The 17,383-nt window shown below is 58.6% G+C and overlaps 1 protein-coding gene across 1 annotated transcript in view; it reads left to right on the plus strand.

The window, feature by feature from the left end:
* Window positions 1-17,383, plus strand: part of SBF1 (SET binding factor 1) — an 85,241-nt gene that overhangs the window by 56,644 nt on the left and 11,214 nt on the right. The window contains exons 6-25 of the mRNA XM_059817078.1: window positions 944-967; window positions 2,178-2,283; window positions 2,841-2,973; window positions 4,274-4,382; window positions 5,229-5,342; window positions 6,102-6,179; window positions 6,749-6,862; window positions 8,999-9,127; window positions 10,754-10,852; window positions 11,502-11,706; window positions 12,066-12,178; window positions 12,699-12,848; window positions 12,985-13,053; window positions 13,614-13,772; window positions 13,968-14,227; window positions 14,506-14,678; window positions 14,900-14,973; window positions 15,085-15,280; window positions 15,732-15,859; window positions 17,128-17,303. Coding sequence (XP_059673061.1) covers window positions 944-967; window positions 2,178-2,283; window positions 2,841-2,973; window positions 4,274-4,382; window positions 5,229-5,342; window positions 6,102-6,179; window positions 6,749-6,862; window positions 8,999-9,127; window positions 10,754-10,852; window positions 11,502-11,706; window positions 12,066-12,178; window positions 12,699-12,848; window positions 12,985-13,053; window positions 13,614-13,772; window positions 13,968-14,227; window positions 14,506-14,678; window positions 14,900-14,973; window positions 15,085-15,280; window positions 15,732-15,859; window positions 17,128-17,303 — 2,609 coding nt within the window. The remainder of the gene's footprint in view (window positions 1-943; window positions 968-2,177; window positions 2,284-2,840; window positions 2,974-4,273; window positions 4,383-5,228; window positions 5,343-6,101; window positions 6,180-6,748; window positions 6,863-8,998; window positions 9,128-10,753; window positions 10,853-11,501; window positions 11,707-12,065; window positions 12,179-12,698; window positions 12,849-12,984; window positions 13,054-13,613; window positions 13,773-13,967; window positions 14,228-14,505; window positions 14,679-14,899; window positions 14,974-15,084; window positions 15,281-15,731; window positions 15,860-17,127; window positions 17,304-17,383) is intronic.

Here is a 17,383-nt window from a genome sequence, read left to right on the forward strand (position 1 = left end):
CGTGGATGTGCACTTGTCTCCTGCAGTGGCTTCACTTTCAGCTGAGCTCCGCTTCCCCCAGCAAAAAATACATCTAATTCTCTTGCACCCAGGCTGCACCCAAGCAGAGAAACCTTTGCAATGCTGGGGCAGCACTACAGGTCCCTGGTGCCTAGAGACAGAGGTTTCTTCCACCACTGTGGCCCGTGACCCCGAGGGGAGGCTGCTGTCTTAAACCCGTGGATCTGTGCAGGCTTCTTGGGTGGGTGCTTTCTTCTGGGCAGAACTGGTGCCCCTTGGGCTGCCGACACGGCCTGCCATAGGTTTGGTGCTTCCTCTAATAATCCAGAGCGATGCAGGTCCTGGGAGGGCCCAGCAGTGGTCTGGGTATTTGCAGGAGAGGGATGGATGCCAGTCTTATCCAAGTCCTCTGGAAGAAAGCAGGGTGCTGCCCTGGTGACTGCGTGCCAGGCGTCCCGGGTATGCTCTGGCTGAGGGCGAGAGCAATAGCATTCCTGCAGGATCTGCCCAGATCTGTCCGAGTCCATCTGGTTCCTCCCTGGTGGGACATGTAAGCGGCAGTACGGGAGAGGAGAGGCTGTTCGGACCAGGGCAGCTTCGTGAGCCGCTGCGGTTCGCTGAACAGCGCTTTTTGGCACAATTATTTGTCACCTCCCAGTTCTTGCAGGATCGATCTGTGCTGTGGGAACAAGTAGTGTGCTACAGGGAGAACAGTTTGTTGGTGGCACTTCCCTTCCCGTGCTTTACCTGTTCTCCTGCTGTGTCTAAAGGCTCTTTTCCAGCGTAGTAGCTGTTGCTTTTGTGTTGTGTGTGTGTGCATCTCTCCTCGCCAAGAGTGCTGGTCCTTCGTTGTTGGCCTCTGCCTGTGTTCATCTTCCCTGTTGTCTTGCTGTCTGTGTGTGTTTCTAACTGACTGTGCTATCTCTGTCTGTCTCTATCTCAGCTTGACGCGGACGACGAAGCAGCGGTACGCACACCTTTTCTTTCATTGGGTCTGTCTCCTTGTTAGCAACCTCTCTTTTATTGTTTTTGAGGGTGGCACGCGCCGCAGCCGGTGCAGCGCTGGGGGCCCGGGCACTGTTTGTCTCGGTCAGAGCACCCTCGGATGTGCGTCCGTCTGCGTGTGTTGCACTGACGGGCAGCAGGGAACGTGTGCCTGGGCTCTGGGGAAGGGGGTTGCGTTCCTGCACCGCAGCAGACTGGCTGTGCGCTGTTTGCCTCTCTGTGAGTGCGCTCTCCTGGGGGTTGTGAAAACACGGTGGCCTGGTCTGGAAGACCAGGTCAGGGGTGTTCGTTCTGCTCTGCCAGAAAGAAGGCGTTTAGCAGATTTCTGGGCTGTTGCGGTGGTGTGAGCTCTTGTGGCTGCAGGGGGCTGAGCGAGGAGGTGGGTTGCATGGCGAAACCTGCTATTGCAGAGGAGTGTTTTCCCTAGAGAGGTGTAGAAAGAGGAGAAGAGGGCCAGCGATCTGGTCCTGCCCCAGCCCCTGCAGCCTGGAGAGAGGGTGGGAATGAGGAGGCTTCTCTGTGCCACTGGGAATGAGCTTAGGTCTGGGAAAAAAATTGTATTGGAGAAGAAGCAATGAGACTGTGCCCAGTCTGTCCATCCCCAGCCCTCCTACCAGGAGCCGTCAGGGCCTGCTCACGCTGCCGGGGCGAGGCACCCTGTCTGACGGGAGAGGCTGCAGAGCTGGCGCTGCTCCTTTGCCTGGCAGTGCTGGCTGGGCATGGCACAGGCGAGCTGTTCCCCTCTGGTTGCGAGGTTCTGGAGAGCCCTCATGTGCTACATCACGGTGTGGGTCATGGGGTTTGCTGCTGCCTTCTGCCAGCCATCGAGGAGTTCCTCGTGCTGGCCGGGGCCACCGGCTGTTTCAGCAGGTCTCGTTCCTGCCCTTAGCCCGTGGCCCCAGCCAAGTGCGAGACGTGTGTTGTTTCAGGGTCCTCTTCCCTCTTCCTGCAGCAGCCGTGCTGCTGTGAGGTGGTGTGCCGTCGTAGGACACGCTGCCCCATTGGGTACAAGTCTTGTGCTGAGGGCATAGTCGCCCTGGCCCCGTGCACCGGGGGGGATACGGGCTGCCGCTGGCTTGGCGAGGCAGCGGGGCAGCTGGCTTGCCCTTGATACTTGTGTTCATCCCTTGCTTGGGTGGACGCCCAATGAGCGGGTCTGTTTTCTCTTGCAGAGGACGATCTCTCTGGGGGCAGGGGACAGGCAGGTGATCCAGACACCCATCAATGACTCGCTTCCCGTCAGCAGCTGCAGCGTGGCCCTGCTCTTCCGCCAGCTTGGTGAGACTTCTCCCCGCGCCTCCTTCTCATCGGGTCCGTTGCCAAAGCCAGCTGGCCGAGTCCTGGGCTGGAGTTCCCTGCACGTCGCTTCCCACCACACTCCTGAGCCTGGCTTGTCAGCTCAGGGCTCTCTTCCAACTGCAGCCACCTCAGGCTGAGCCCTCCCCGGCCCCGCTTTGCCTTCCCTTTCCCAGGAGGGCAGGAGACTGGCAGCTTTCCCCAGCTCGGGTGCAGAGATGTGGCCAGATCTGATGAGAAACAGCCTGGGTGGCAGGAAGGAGTGCCCGGAGGTGTGCTGCCATTAGTCTTGTGCCTCTGATTAAAGGACATTGGGAGCTCAGCAGAGCTGCTGAGCATCTCTCTGAAGAGGGGGTTCCTTGCAGGAGCGCATTCCTGGGTGACCCAGAAGTGGCTTTTTGGGACGATGTTGAGCTCCTCTGTTGTGCAGAATGTGGGGATGGGGAGTGGGATCCAGCCCGGGTGGGGATTAGTGGTCTCTGGTGGGTTGTGAGAGGGAACCCTTGTTTCTGAGCGCTCTTCTCTCCCTTTCTCCCCAGGCATCACCAATGTGCTGTATCTCTTCTGCGCAGCGCTTACTGAACACAAGATCCTGTTTCTCTCCAGCAGTTACCAGAGGCTGACCGATGCCTGCCGGGCTCTCCTTGCACTTATGTTCCCCCTCAAGTACAGGTGAGGGAACCCCACCGCTCCTCGAGCCCCCCAGCCCTCCAACAGCAACCTAGAGCCAGCTAGGGCTCAGCTACCTGCTGAGCCTGGGCTGGCTTTCCTGCCTCCCCCTTGCTTCATGCCCTCGCTTCCTCCTGGTTTCATAGCTAGTATGACTGTGTTTTGGGCACTGCTGGCCCTCAGGTCTCAGCTGTGCTGAAAGCCCCTTTCCTGAAGCCTTTGGCATGCGTAGCAATGTAATTCCAGAGTGTGTCCACAGCAGCGAAGGGGTGTGAACCTTCCACCCCTGCCTCCCTCCTCTCTAGGGCAAGACTGGGGCTCTAGCACTGGAAGCAGGGAGCGAGGCGTTACCAGCAGTGTCTGTAGCTCCAGGAGCTGCTGGCATGTGTTATTCCTAGCCGTGGTGACCTTTGACAGAGGGAAGCAAGCCCGTCAGGGCGTGGGACATGGTCCGGCGGTGCCCATGGTGTGTGTGGGAGAGGCCGGAGGTGCTTATCGCTCCAGAATCCGTCCCCTTTCCCTTCTCTCAGCCACGTTGCAGCCTGTGCAGAGCACAGAGCCCCAGTGCACCGCTTCTACTGGCAGCCCTCTGTCCCAGCCCCGGGCACAAAGTCTTGCTGAACAGTGGGGCTGGACACTGGGAGGCTTCCAGAAAGCCGTGCTGCAAATTCTGCCCTCCCTAGAAAGGGGCACGCGCATACAGGGCTTTTGTTAAGGTACTGGTGGTGGTGGCCAAGTCGCCGCGGTGACTCCTGCGGGACGGCTGGCACCCTGCTCAGCCCAGCCCCGGGGAGCTGGTGATGCTGTTGACCCATGGGGCCTGGCCAGGGAGGGGGATGCCGGCTCGCAGGCTGGCTGCCACTGGGGCTGTTTGCACATCTCCCAAGTAGGACAGCTGAGATAGACAGGCCATTGTTGCTGCGGCTCCTGTCGCACTGTTTCCACTGTTTCCACGCTGGCCTGCCATACCCCCAGGCTGCAGAAAAGCTATTTGTATTCCAAAGAAAGCTTTCTTTTGGAGTTAAATTGCTCTGCTGGAAGCCTTTCCCTCGGGCAAACTTAGATTATAACTCCAGGGCCAGAGAATGATCGTGGTCAGTGTCCACCAGCCTTCAGAAACCTTGCGCAGCTGTAGGGCACGTACTGTCTGAAGGGCTGAGAGTGCCAGGAAGAAGCCTGCCTTCCTGGGGACATGGTCACCCCACAAGCTCTGGAGGTGGGGGTCATCAGCTGGTGTTGAGGATGGTGCTTGGGTAGAGAGCAGGGCTCCACTGGCTGCAGTGATGCTCTTTTTTGGTTGCAGTTTCACGTACGTGCCCATCTTGCCTGCACAGCTCCTTGAGGTATTGAGCACGCCAACACCCTTCATTATCGGAGTCCACTCCATCTTCCAGTCGGAGACACAGGAGCTGGTGAGACGCCGTGTACCCCGTCCCTTGTGCTGGGAGCAGAAGTGGTCCAAGGAGGAAGCAGGGGTCGTGTGCCAGCAGTCTCAGATAGCAGCAAACGTTGTCCTGAGGGTGCCTGGGGCAGCAGGCTGAGCACGCCGGCTCGCACAGGCTCTGCTTGTTCAGGCCAGCCAGCCCGGGCTGCGATCCAGACGTGCCGCAGAAGCCAAGCAGGGCTGGCTGGGCCGCGCATCGTCGGGGCTTTGGGCTGCAGAGCCTGCACGCGAACGGCTGGGGTTAACCGAGGATCTGATTTTGAAACTCGGCTGGCAGTGCTGGTGCAAGAGGCTGTGTTGGCACTTCAGACTTCAGAAACTGAATTAAAGCATAATGAGTCTGATCTAAACTGAAACAAGCTTTTGTGCAGCCTTCTGAACGAACTGCAGTGTGCTGCTTTGGTTAAGCAGGATGGCCTCTGGTTGGGCCGGGCTCAGTGTTTGACGCCTCACCCAGGCTGATAAGATGCCGAGGAGCCCGATGCCACTAAGTCTCGGCAGGTGCCTGCTGAGCAAAGCTGCGTCTCTCTCCTGCCAGGTTGTCCTCCCCCTGCCACTTTCATTGCAGGGAGTGATGAGGTCCCTTTATAGCTTGTGTGTTGGCAAATCCTTGGGTTTGTGACAATGGATAAGAGAAAATAACTACAGAGGGCTCAAGTGCTCCCAGAAGATGGAGAGGAGACAGGCACCGTTCCCAAGCCCTCCTCTCCTGAGCTGGGCTTACCCCTCGCTAGCTCTCCGTTGCCCAGCGGGAGGTGGTGGGGAGGGTGTCAGAGAGCCTGCCCTTGTCTCATGCCTCTCCTGCCACTTCCAGCTGGATGTCGTTATCGCAGACCTGGATGGTGGGACTGTGAATGTCCCCGAGTGTGTACATATCTCCCTGCTCCCTGAACCTCTGCTCCAGCAGACCCGGGAAGCCCTCTCCATGGTAAGTGCTGCAGCCTTTCCCCTGTCTGCAGGGTGCAAACACCTTGGGAATGACACACATTTCCAAGGGGAGCTGGGAACGGAGCAGCAGGGACTCCTCTGAGAGCAGAGGTCCATATCTCAGGGCCCTGCTGACCATGTCACAGGAGACCTTTCCTGATCCTGATGGCCTCTGGTGCATGGCAGTGCCGGAAGGAGGGTTCTTCTGCCAAAGGTTTCTGGGAATCAGGCGGCTGGCTCCCAGCCTGTGGGCAGGAAGCAGCTGCGGCCCTGAAGCTTTTCTGGCTGCTTGCGTGTTCCCGGAGACTGCCGGCCATGCGAGAGTGTGCCCAGGACAGCCGTGCCAAACAAATGCTGCACGCCTCAGCTTCTGCTCCTCAGCTGTGGCCAGGGGAGGCCGGGGAGCTGGTTCTGTCGCAGCCCCGCTGAGCCCCCAGCCCTCCCGTGGTGTATGGCTCCCCAGCAGAGCTGGAGGGGCTCCCCCTTCCCCACTGCCCTCAGCCCACGGAGCCGTTCCCGGGCTCCACGCTCTGGGCAGCGAGGATTCATGAGGAAGTGTCAGGCTTGAAGCTTCCCTTGCACGGCAGGGTGTTTTCTGATACCTGGTGGTTCCAGCCCTGTAGGTTTGTTTCCAAGGACCTCGGACCTTTTCTGTGGGTGCTGTTGGGTGTCTGGGGAATGCTGCTTCGCTTTTTCTGGCTGTGAAGATAAAGATCCCCCTGGGCCCAGGCTGAGTGTGCTTTGTGCCTTGTCTGTGCAGGTCTTGGACCCAGAGCTGGAGGTGGCAGATCTCGCGTTCCCCCCGTCAACGATTTCTGCCTCTTCTCTCAAAATGCAGGTGAGTGGAACGGGGAGGAAGGGGAAACCCCTCCTGGGAGGCTGCCGTCTCTGCTGGACACCCCGTTTCTTGGGCATAGAGTGGATAGGCACTATTTCAGGCCTCTCTCCATCTTGGTGTTGCTGAGGTTAAGAGGCAAAGCACAGTACTGCCAGGACACCGAGGCCACAGCTCCAAGCCACGGCCTGGAAGCCAGCAGTGCTGTTTCAGTAGCTGACCCGTGGACAGGGGCTGCCCAGTTTACTGCCACACTGGAGCAGGGGCTGGAGGCACACAGCGAACGTTTGGGCACTTCAGCAAACCCCGGGGCTGTGAGAGCTCCCTTTTCCTCTGTGTGCAGCGTCGGGGATGCTGTGAAGGGGCGGCAGAACAGCAAATCCAGCCTGCCGTGTCCTTTTTTCCCTGGAATCTCTGCTGAGTTTCCTGCCCTGCTCAACAGATGCTGACCCTGACACGTGGTTTGATCCCGTTGCCTCTGCACTGGGTGTAAACTCCTGCCCCTGTGCGCTGGCTCATCTGCACCCTCTCCCTGACCATGCTGTGACCACGCTGTCCTTCCCTCTTCGCAGGATAAGGAGATCCGGGCCGTCTTCCTCCGCTTGTTTGCACAGCTGCTTCAGGGCTATCGCTGGTGTCTGCACATCATCCGCATCCATCCTGAGCCGGTCATCCGATTCCATAAGGTGAGGTACCGGCACAGGCATGCGGGTGCAGGGGCTGGCAGGCACCTCTGGCACGCCGGGTCTACCAGCCTGGCTCTGGTCCGAGCAGGGGCGGCAGCTCCCAGAGGGGAAAACGGCTACTGCTGTTAGCGGTGTGACGGGGAAGGGAGGAAGCCTGTGGGCCTGGCCAGCGAGGGAGGGCAGGGAGCGTGTTTCTGCAGTGACTCGGCTCCATCTGCTCTACGGCCTCCTGTCCACGTGGCAGAATTACTTTTTCAAACTGTCCTACGGAATAACTCTTCTAAGTGGGTTGAGCGGAGGTTGGGATGAGTTGGTCTGTGAAGAGGTTTGCACGAATACAGCTGTATCTAGAAGGCAGCGCGGTGTTTTCCAGCAAGTGGCCTCTCCTGCATCACTCCTGGGTCCACCTGCATCCCTTGTTTGTCCTTGATCGTCCCGAGGTCTTGCGGGTCAGGTAGCGCTTCCCTGTTTATGCCTGTCTGTGGTCAGATGCACTGCAGCTGGCATCCCGTGTGCCTGGTGTTAAGCAGCCTTTGAGGCTCAGGGAAGGCGTCCCTCACGTCCTGGCCCGGAGCTGGGGATTTTCTTAAGATCCGGGGAGAGGAAGGAGGCAGAGCCTGCCATCCCCAGCGCTTCTGGAGTGTTAGCTGTACCAGAAGGGCTGGCAGGGCAGGGAGAGCAGGGAAAAGCTTGGAGTGTTTGGGCGTCTGTGGAGGAGACTTAATGCAGGAGAAAGCAACAGAGGGGCAGCGAGAGTAGAGGGACTGGAGCGTTGCAGCTTGGCGTGGCCACGTCACACAGCCTGCAGCCCTGCTGCAGCCGTGCTCTCCCTGCTGCATGCTCGAGGTTGCAGGCAGGAGCCTTCCTGCTGCCTGCGCCTTCCTGCTCTGCTCAGCCCACCGCCAGGTAAAGAGGGCAGCACCTTGTACCCGCAAAAGCGTGCCAGGAGAGTGCGCGTGAGCATGCCCGCGCCGTGCATGGCCTGGCCTCGTGCATCGCCAGCGATGCTCTGCGCTGTAAAATGTGCACTGGCTCTGACATTTAAAGTCAGCAGCGTGTTGATAAGGGTTTTGAGGTATATTTTTATGCTCAGTAAAGATTCCTGACAGGTGCCCGACAAAGATTCGGTAGTTCTGTAAAATCATAAACACGCAGTAAACATGACAAAAAGCCCTTTCGTAAAACTGCTATAAAATGAATAAGGTATAACAAACTTCCATTTCATACAATCATTCTGTGCAGCAACAGTATGCAGTACAAAATAGCCGGAATTTCACTCATTTAGCTGCTTTGTGCCTCTCTCACAGTGGGTTTAGGGCCACGGGACTCAGCGGTCCGTGTTCTGGTGCAGTGCCCGTGGCTCCAGCACCAAGCCCTGCACCTCTCAGCTCCTTCCCCTGGAAACGGGCTGGTCCAGCTGCTCCGCAGAGCGGCAAGGAGGGCAAGCGTAGGTGGCGTAGTGGTCCAGAGGTCTGTAGTGTCGTTGGACTGTGGGTGAACGGTCCCTGCTGTAGCACCCTCATCCTGTCCCACTCTGTGAGTTGGTGTGCAGTGAGTGGGTGGGGGTGTTTGGAGGAGCAAAATCTGTTCCCCGCTTGCTGCTCCTGAAGGCACGTGGCGTGCCATAGCCGGCGGTTTTCGGGTGGGATGAGCTCCCACGCTCATCTGCCGAGGGGAGAGTCCTAAGGGCTTTCTGCAGACTCAGGAAACCCGGTGCTTCAGGCTCCCTTTGTGGTGCTGGTGAGAGGCTCCTTCAAAGCCACGTTTGAGGAAGAGGTGGGGTGAGGAAGCGTTGTTCAGAATGAGGTCCTCGTCACAGCTGGCAGAAGGAGCCTACAGCTGCTGTGTCCCTGCTTCCCCCGGGGTGCACGCCGGGGCTGATGCCGGTGCTCTTCGCTTGCCACCCAGTGTGTCCTGCTGTAGATGCGCCCCTCGCTGCTGCGGGCCAGAGGCACAGGTTTCTGTGCAAACCCTGTCCCTGGGCCGCGTGGGACAGGGAAGGAGATAGTGTGGTCCCACTGCCGCACAGGCGCCTGTCCTTTTCTGCGGTAACAGTGTCACCCACGCTGCCACGTCAGCTGGGATGACTGTTGCCTGGGCAGCGCTGCTGATGGTGCGCACTCTCCCCTCTTCCAGGCAGCCTTCCTTGGGCAGAGGGGGCTGACGGAGGATGACTTCCTCACCAAGGTGCTGGAGGGCATGGCGTTCGCTGGCTTCGTGACTGAGCGGGGGGCCCCGTACCGCTCGATCGACCTGTTTGATGAGGTAAGCGGCAGTTTGGGAGCAGCACCCCCCGTGCCTGGCTGTCCCATGCGTCCTTGCTCCGCTCAGCTCTCCCTGCTCCTTGAGGGGCTGAGCTGGGGATCTGCCACAACACTCTGGCTGCAGCATTGCACTGGGGGATGGAGCCAGGGTATGGGAAGGGTGGCCGGATCCTGCCCAGCAGACAGCTGCTCCTCCCACCCGTCTCTTCATTGGCTTGCCAACGTGACGCCCATCTACAAGAAGGGCCGGGAGGAGGATCCGGGGAACTACAGGCCTGTCAGCCTGACCTCGGTGCCGGGGAAGATGATGGAGAGGTTCATCTTGAGGGCGCTCACAGGGCACATGCAGGATAACCACGGGATCAGGCCCAGCCAGCACGGGTTCATGAAGGGCAGGTTCTGCTTGATCAACCTGATCTCCTATGACCAGGTGACCTGCTTAGTGGATGAGGGAAAGGCTGTTGACGTTGTCTACCTGGACTTTAGTAAAGCCTTCAACACTGTCTCCCACAGTATTCTCCTGGAGAAGCTGGTGACTCGTGGCTTAGACAGGCGCACTCTTCGCTGGGTAAAAAACTGGCTGGACGGCCGAGCCCAGAGAGTCGTGGGGAATTTAGCGAAATCCAGTTGGCGGCCGGTCCCAAGTGGAGTCCCCCAGGGCTCAGTTTTGGGGCCGGTCTTGTTTAATATCTTTATCGATGATCTGGATGAGGGGATTGAGTGCTCCCTCAGCAAGTTTGCAGATGAGACCAAGTTGGGGAGGAGTGTTGATCTGCTCGAGGGCAGGAAGGCTCTGCAGAGGGATCTGGACAGGCTGGATGGATGGGCTGAGGCCAATTGGATGAGGTTCAACAAGGCCAAGTGCCGGGTCCCGCACTTGGGTCACAACAACCCCATGCAACGCTCCAGGCTTGGGGACGAGTGGCTGGAAAGCTGCCCGGCGGAAAAGGACCTGGGGGTGTTGGTCGACAGCCGCCCGAATATGAGCCAGCAGTGTGCCCAGGTGGCCAAGAAGGCCAACGGCATCCTGGCCTGTATCAGAAATGGTGTGGCCAGCGGGAGCAGGGAGGTGATCGTGCCCCTGTACTCGGCGCTGGTGAGGCCGCACCGCGAATGCTGTGTTGAGTTTTGGGCCCCTCACTCCAAGAAGGACATTGAGGTGCTGGAGCGTGTCCAGAGAAGGGTGACGAAGCTGGTGAGGGGTCTGGAGCACAAGTCTGATGAGGAGCGGCTGAGGGAGCTGGGGTTGTTCAGTCTGGAGAAGAGGAGGCTGAGGGGAGACCTTCTCACTCTCTACAACTGCCTGAAAGGGGGTTGTGGTGAGGTGGGTGTTGGTCTCTTCTCCCAAGTGACTAGCGACAGGACAAGAGGAAATGGCCTCAAGTTGCACCAGGGGAGGTTTAGACTGGATATTAGGAAAAATGTCTTTCCTGAGAGAGTGGTGAAGCACTGGAATAAGCTGCCTGGGGAGGTGGTGGAGTCACCATCCCTGGAGGTGTTCAAGGAACGTGTGGACGTGGCACTGCGGGACATGGTTTAGTGGGCATGGTGGGGTTGGGTTGATGGTTGGACTTGATGGTCTTACAGGTCTTTTCCAACCTTAGTGATTCTGTGATTCTTCTCCCAGCTTGTGGCTTATGAAGTGAAGCGCATGCGTGCAGAAGAGGGGAACAAGCAGAAAATACTGCGGCACATTAAGGAGCTGGCGGAGAAACTTTACAAAAACGTGAGTCCTGGAGGCCTGAGCGCAGGAGAGGGGAAGCTGGTCTGAGGGGGTATAGGGCAGGGAGAGCCTGGGTCAGAGCCCCAGTCAGTCTGTCCTCCCTCCGTAAACTCTTCCTGGAACTGATGCTCACAGTGCATGATCCCATCCCACCCCACACTGTCCGGTGTGGCAGGGCACCTGCTGATGGGCCCAGAAGTGTCTGGCCTGGCGTGAGCTGCTCCCCAGGAGTGGGTTTCCTTGGATTCAGGTCGTGTGGGCATCAGGCACTCCATGCCTTTGCTCCGGAGCAGCCGCTGTGCTTGTTGTCTGATCCGGGGTGGGCCAGCAAAGGTCTTCCAAAAGCAGAGCAGTGCCTGCGGGGCCCTCAGCCATCTCAGGCTGGAGCTCCCGAATGGTGCTTTGCTCGCTGCTGTGTTCAGGGCCAAAGTGAGCTGTCCTTGTGGATCCTGGGAGCAGAGTGTGCTGGCACTGCTGTCCAGACAGCCTGCCCTCAGGGCTGCAGGTTTCTGGGGGTTGTAGATACTGGCTGGGAGAATGTTTGGCCTCAGAGCAACAGAGGTTGCTGAAGGGTGCCTCGCTGGGGCTCCTGCCCTGGGAGAGGATGTGCCGTGGCCACGTGCCTGAAAAGAAACAATCTTTGCTGTGCCAGGAGAACCCGTACCCCGCTGTGACCATGCACAAGGTGCAGAAGCCCACGGAAGGCTGTCACCTGCGCCTCCACCAGAAGCCTTTTCCCCGTTTGGATGAGGGGACAGTGCAGTGGATCATCGACCAGGCCACTGCCAAGCTGCAGACCGCTCCTCCTGCTGTGAAGGCAGAGAAGAAATGCATGGTGCCATCGGGACCCCCCATCGGTACGTGTGCGCAGAGGGCCTTTCCTTGCAGTGAGAAGCCCTGCTCAGGAGGAGCTTTACCAGGTGTTGCTGGCTCCTTTTCACACTACGGCATGTCCGAGGGTCCCACATGAGTGAAGTGTGCCTTGGAGAAACAGCAGTGCTGTCTCCATTAGCTTCTGCCCCTCGGGCTGCTTTGAGCTCCTGGGCTCTATCAGCCAGCATGAGGGGACGGCTGAAGACCCTGTAGTATTCTTCCAGCATGAGGTCGTGGAGCCTAGAGCCCTGCTTGTGCAGAGCAGGGGAGGGGACACCCATCTCTCCCCACCCAGGGGTGAAAGCCCTGCCCTGATTGAACTAACAAGTGGTTCTCTCCCCAGCTGCCATCATGGAGCGCAATGGCAATGCCCTGGCCAACAGTGCCCGTCGCCTGGAGGTGGTCAGGAACTGCATCTCCTATGTCTTTGAGAACAAGATGTTAGAAGCCAAAAAGGTGAGGGGGGATCCTGAGGAGCTGCTGGTTGAGGGGAGGAGAGGGGGGGTTGCTCTGCCTCACCTCCCTGGCAGGCTGGAGAGGGCATTCCCTGCCCGTGCCCAGATCTCTGCTCTGTTCCCGTTATGTTCGCATGTTCCCCCTCAGCTCTGTTCCTCCTTGTTATGTTCCTGGGCATTCGGCTGATCGCTCCACTGCACCAGCTTAGCACTACTCCTGCATCTCCCAGTGCCCCTCGGGTCTGTCCCGTGGAGATAACCGGGCTGGGGTCCTCCCCGGCCTTGCTGAGCAGGGACCTCCCAGGGCTGTCTTCCAGCTGGCCAGACATGGGGTTTTGCTCTGGTTTGCCTCCACCTCCGAGTGTGGCTGAGCTGTCTGTGAACACCCTGGTGTCAGCCAACACAGCCACAGTGCAAAGCCCCTCCTGCACCTCCTCGTTGTGGGCTGCCCTTGAACTCACCGTCTGACCAGAGCTCCGCTGGGCCCCGTCTTTCTACTCTGTGATTTCTTTCCTCTGCAGTTATTCCCAGCTGTGCTGCGAGCCATGAAGGGCCGAGCAGCCAGGCACTGCCTGACCCAGGAGCTGAACCTGCACGTGCAGCAGAACCGGGCAGTGCTGGATCACCAGCAGTTTGATTTCATAATCCGCATGATGAACTGCTGTTTGCAGGTAGGAGAGGGCTGGGGAGAGCATGTCTCTTGGGAAGCAGCTTGTTTCTCTTTGTGGGAGACGCATGGTGCAGGGATTGGCGTGGGTCTGGGGGTCTTGCAGTGAATCCTCTTGTAACCTGCGCTCTCTTCCCCAGGACTGCACTGCCATGGACGAGCATGGGATTGCAGCCGCTCTCTTGCCGCTGGTCACCGCTTTCTGCCGAGTAAGTATCTGCAGTACCCTGACTCCCTGTACAGTCCTCGCCGACTCAGAACTCCTTGGAGGCCGCAGAAGCTGGCAGGCTGAAGGACACAGCCAGAGCTGCAGCCAGGCTGCGGGCAGGTTGTCCCCTCGGTGCTTCTCAGAGTATGGGGTCCTGTCAAGCAGCTTCCAACCACTCGCAAGCTTGGCCAGCCTGGCTGTGCCGGTCTCTGGACTCAGGGCTCCCAAGATAGCTGGAACACCTGCGGGAAGGGTGCTCGGAAACGGGCTGCTCTGAAGTGCCAACTTGATCTGTCAGTCAGGCTGGGCTGAGAGAAGATTCTGCCTCCCATAAAGCATCTGTAGCATGAGGCCCTGTGGGGCTCTGGGTGGGTGCTGGGCAAATCTGAGAAGAGTTTGCAAGGAATGCTTGGAGGAGCTCTGATGCAAGCGTCCCTCCTGCCAGCCCAAGGGTATGTTGCCTTTCCCAGCAACAGGCTAGAGCAAGGATTACCTGGAGAGGAGAGCTTGGCACAAAGGCCATGTTTGTATGAAAATCTCTTCCACCTTCTGCTTCCTCAGAAACTGAGCCCGGGCATCACGCAGTTTGCCTACAGCTGTGTGCAGGAGCACGTGGTGTGGACCAACATCCAGTTCTGGGAGGCCATGTTCTACTGCGATGTGCAGAACCACATCCGAGCCTTGTACCTGGACAACAATGAGGAGAACCACACGGATGAGGTGAGGAGGTGACAACGGTGCCGGTGTCCCTGGAGAGCTGCTGTACAGAAGCAGCTCTCCCCGAAGGTCCATGGGCTGATAAGGATGCTGAACCATGCAGCTGGTTCTGGGAGATTTCCTGTGGGAACAGTGGGGTGAAGGCTGGCAGGTCTCCTGTCCATGCACACAACTGACATCTCCTTCCAACTCCCTCAGGAGAGCACGGAGGGGCCACAGGAAGCCAAGTCTGCCCTGGAAATAGCGTCGGAGCAGCTGAGGCTCTGGCCCACCATGAGCCGAGAGAAACAGCAGGAGCTGATCCAGAAGGAAGAGAGCACTGTTTTCAGCCAGGCCATCCACTACGCCAACCGCATGAGCTACCTGTTGCTGCCTCTCGACACCAGCAAGAACCGCCTGCTACGCAGCTCTGGGCTGGGGGACGTGGAGAGTGTCAGCAACAGCTTTGTCACCAACAGGTAAGCAAGGCTGGAAAGCTTGGCAGGGCCATGCCGCAGGGACACCAGAGCAACCTGAACTGGGGACGGGAGCTCCTTGGTGTGGTACCTGGGGCGTCTGGATCGTTCAGCTGTCAGGATTGATGGAGGTTGCAGTGCACAGGGGTGTTTCATATCAAGAGTGGAAGCTCTCCTGGGTTCATATCAGGAGCGGAAACTCCCTTGAGCTCTGCCTGACATGGGTTACAGCAGAGGAGAGAGATGTTCTGGGTTAACTCTTCCCTACTCCCATACGGCAGCATCGCTGGCAGCGTGGCTGAGAGCTACGACACAGAAAGTGGATTTGAGGATGCAGAGAGTTCCGACGTGGCCAACTACGTGGTGCGATTCATCAACCGCTTTGTGGACAAAGTCTGCACGGAGAGCGGAGTCACCAACGAGCACCTCAAGGGGCTGCATGTCATGATCCCTGGTAATGCGCATTGCAGCAGTGCTGGGGAATGGGCAAGCACGCGATCTCACTGGGGATCCTACAGATCAGCTTGGGGGTCTGCTCAAGAGATGGTTCTGCAAGAAGCAGTGGGAAGGCCAAGAGAAGGCGCACACAGCGCTGCAGGGCGGGTTGGCAGCCCCGTGGGTGCTGTGTAGGACAGGACGTTGTTTGCAGTCTCTTAACTTCATGTTTGTCCACAGATATTGTGCAGATGCACATAGAGACACTGGATGCCGTGCACAGGGAGAGCAAGAGGCTTCCTCCCATCCAGAAGGTATCGACCTAGCCCACTGCAGTGGGGGGAAGGTTCTGGTGCTGTGTGGGGCTATCAAGTCCCCTTCCGCAGTCTGCATGGGCCTGATCTTCCTACTGTACATCCCCGTAGCCAAAGCTGCTGCGCCCCAACCTGTTGGTGGGTGAGGAGTGTGTGATGGAGGGGCTCCGCGTGTACCTCATGCCTGATGGCCGGGAAGAAGCTGCTGGAGGGAGTATTGGTGGTCCACCTCTCCTCCCCGCAGAAGGAGCCATCTTCCTCACTACTTACCGCATCATCTTCAAAGGCACTCCCACGGACCCTCTGGGTAAGGGTCTTGTGTGCACCACGTCCTCTGTCTCCACGGGTCGGTAATGCCTGGGGAGGAGGTGGCCGGTAGCTCTCCTGGAGCAGTGGCTGCAGCTAGCCTTGCTGCAGGAGTTGCTGATAAGGGCCTCGGGTGGCTGCCTTGGGTGAGCAACCAGCCAGCTCTGGGGGCTGCTGCAGCCACCACAAGCTTGATGGTTGCTCCCAGTACTACAAAGGAGGTGGTTGCTCTTGCTGTCCACCTTTGGTAGATGATCAATTACTCATGCCCATCCTAGGCGTCATCTGCAAGTCGCCATGGGCTGGCTGTAGTATGTCTAACCTGTTTCTGGCCACCTTATCCTTCGGGGGTGTCTGTGGTGATGGCCACCAAGCGTGGTCCAGTGTGGCCTGGCCTTGTTCCGGGCCGAGGCAGCGGGATGTGGCTAACCTGTTCCCATGCTTGTGCCCAGTGGGGGAGCAGGTGGTGATCCGATCCTTCCCCATCGCCTCACTGACCAAAGAGAAGAAGATCAGTATCCAGGCCCAGGTGGATCAGTTCATCCAGGAGGGCTTGCAGCTGCGCTCGTGCACATTCCAGGTGAGACCGCGTGGGGCTCTGGGCTGCTCCTTTGCATTGCGCTGTCTCAGCTGAGGAGCATGTTGCTGGTGGGACCCAGCAGGTACGTGGCCATGGCTGGCACCATCCCTTGGGACGAGTCACTCACTGCCTGGGCTGATGTGGTGTGGGGGTAGTTTTCCTGAGGGGACCAAAGACAACCTCTGTAGCAGGTGACAGTGCACCTGAGGGGATGGAGCCGGAGGTCCCCTTGCAGAGGGAAGGAGTGGACTGTGGTCCATAGAATCATAGAACAGTTTAGGTTGGAAGGGACCTTAAAGGTCACGTAGTTCCAACCCCCCTGCCATGGGCAGGGACACCTTCCACTAGACCAGGTTGCTCAGAGCCCCCTCGAACCTGGCCTTGAACACTTCCAGGGATGGGGCATGCACAGCTTCTCTGGGCAGCCTGTTCCCGTGTCTCACCACCCTCACAGTGAAGAATTTCTTCCTAATATCTAATCTGAATCTACCCTCTTTCAGTCTGAAGCTGTTACCCCTCATCCTATCACTACACTCCCTGATAAAGAGTCCCTCCCCATCTTTCCTGCATGCCCCCTTTAAGTACTGGAAAGCTTCTATAAGGTGTCCCCGGAGCCTTCTCTCCTCCAGGCTGAACAACCCCAACTCTCTCAGCCTGTCCTCATAGGGGAGGTGCTCCAGTCACAGTCCTGTTGTACACAGGAGCAAATTCTTGCTCGTTAGCTCGGGGCTCCTTTCCAACTGCTCCAGTGGCTGCTGGAGCCCTGAGAAGGTGTGAGACGTCCCCACACGGCACCCTGGGAGGTGGTTCTGCAAAACCTTGCAGGTTTTGGGGAGAGAAATACAGCAAGGAGAGATGTCACAACGCGAGTTGTTATTCAGCATTTTACATCTTTGAGAGGCTTGTGGAGGCAGAGCAATGCTGGGAGGAGAGCACCTAAAACACGCCGTCTGCTCCTTCCAGCCCATCTCGCGTTGCTCAGAGCCGCAGTGCCCGGGCACTGGGGACATCACAGGAGCAGCAGTGCTGGGTACTGAGCCGTCTCCAGGAGGAGGAGGTGTGGGACAGAGTAACTGGCACGGAAGGACAGACGGGGCAGCCTCCCAGCCTGGCCTGTGCCCATCGCGGTCCCTGCTCCCGACTGGGATCTGAGCTCTGCCCTGTGCTGTGGGAGGAGCCGGTGGGAAGAGCCCTTCCCAGTCCCCTGGTACAGCCATGCTGAGCACGCTGTGACCGACCCTTCAGCCTGCTCTCTGCTGTTCCTGCAGTTGCTGAAGATTGCCTTCGATGAGGAGGTGGCTTCAGACAGTGCTGAGGTCTTCAGGAAGCACCTGCACAAACTGCGCTACCCCCAGCACGTGCGTGGCACCTTCGCCTTCACCGTGGGCCAGTCACCCAAGCAAGCCATGCAGCCCAAGACCAAGGAGAAGAACCCCTCGCTCAGGTACCCGTGCCGTGGGGAGAACAGCATGTGGGATGCGCTTGACCCTTTCAGGCACTGCAGGGCTTCTCCTCTCCCTCCTC

The sequence above is a fragment of the Gavia stellata genome, chromosome 4, assembly GCF_030936135.1.
Source record: "Gavia stellata isolate bGavSte3 chromosome 4, bGavSte3.hap2, whole genome shotgun sequence".
NCBI lineage: Eukaryota > Metazoa > Chordata > Aves > Gaviiformes > Gaviidae > Gavia > Gavia stellata.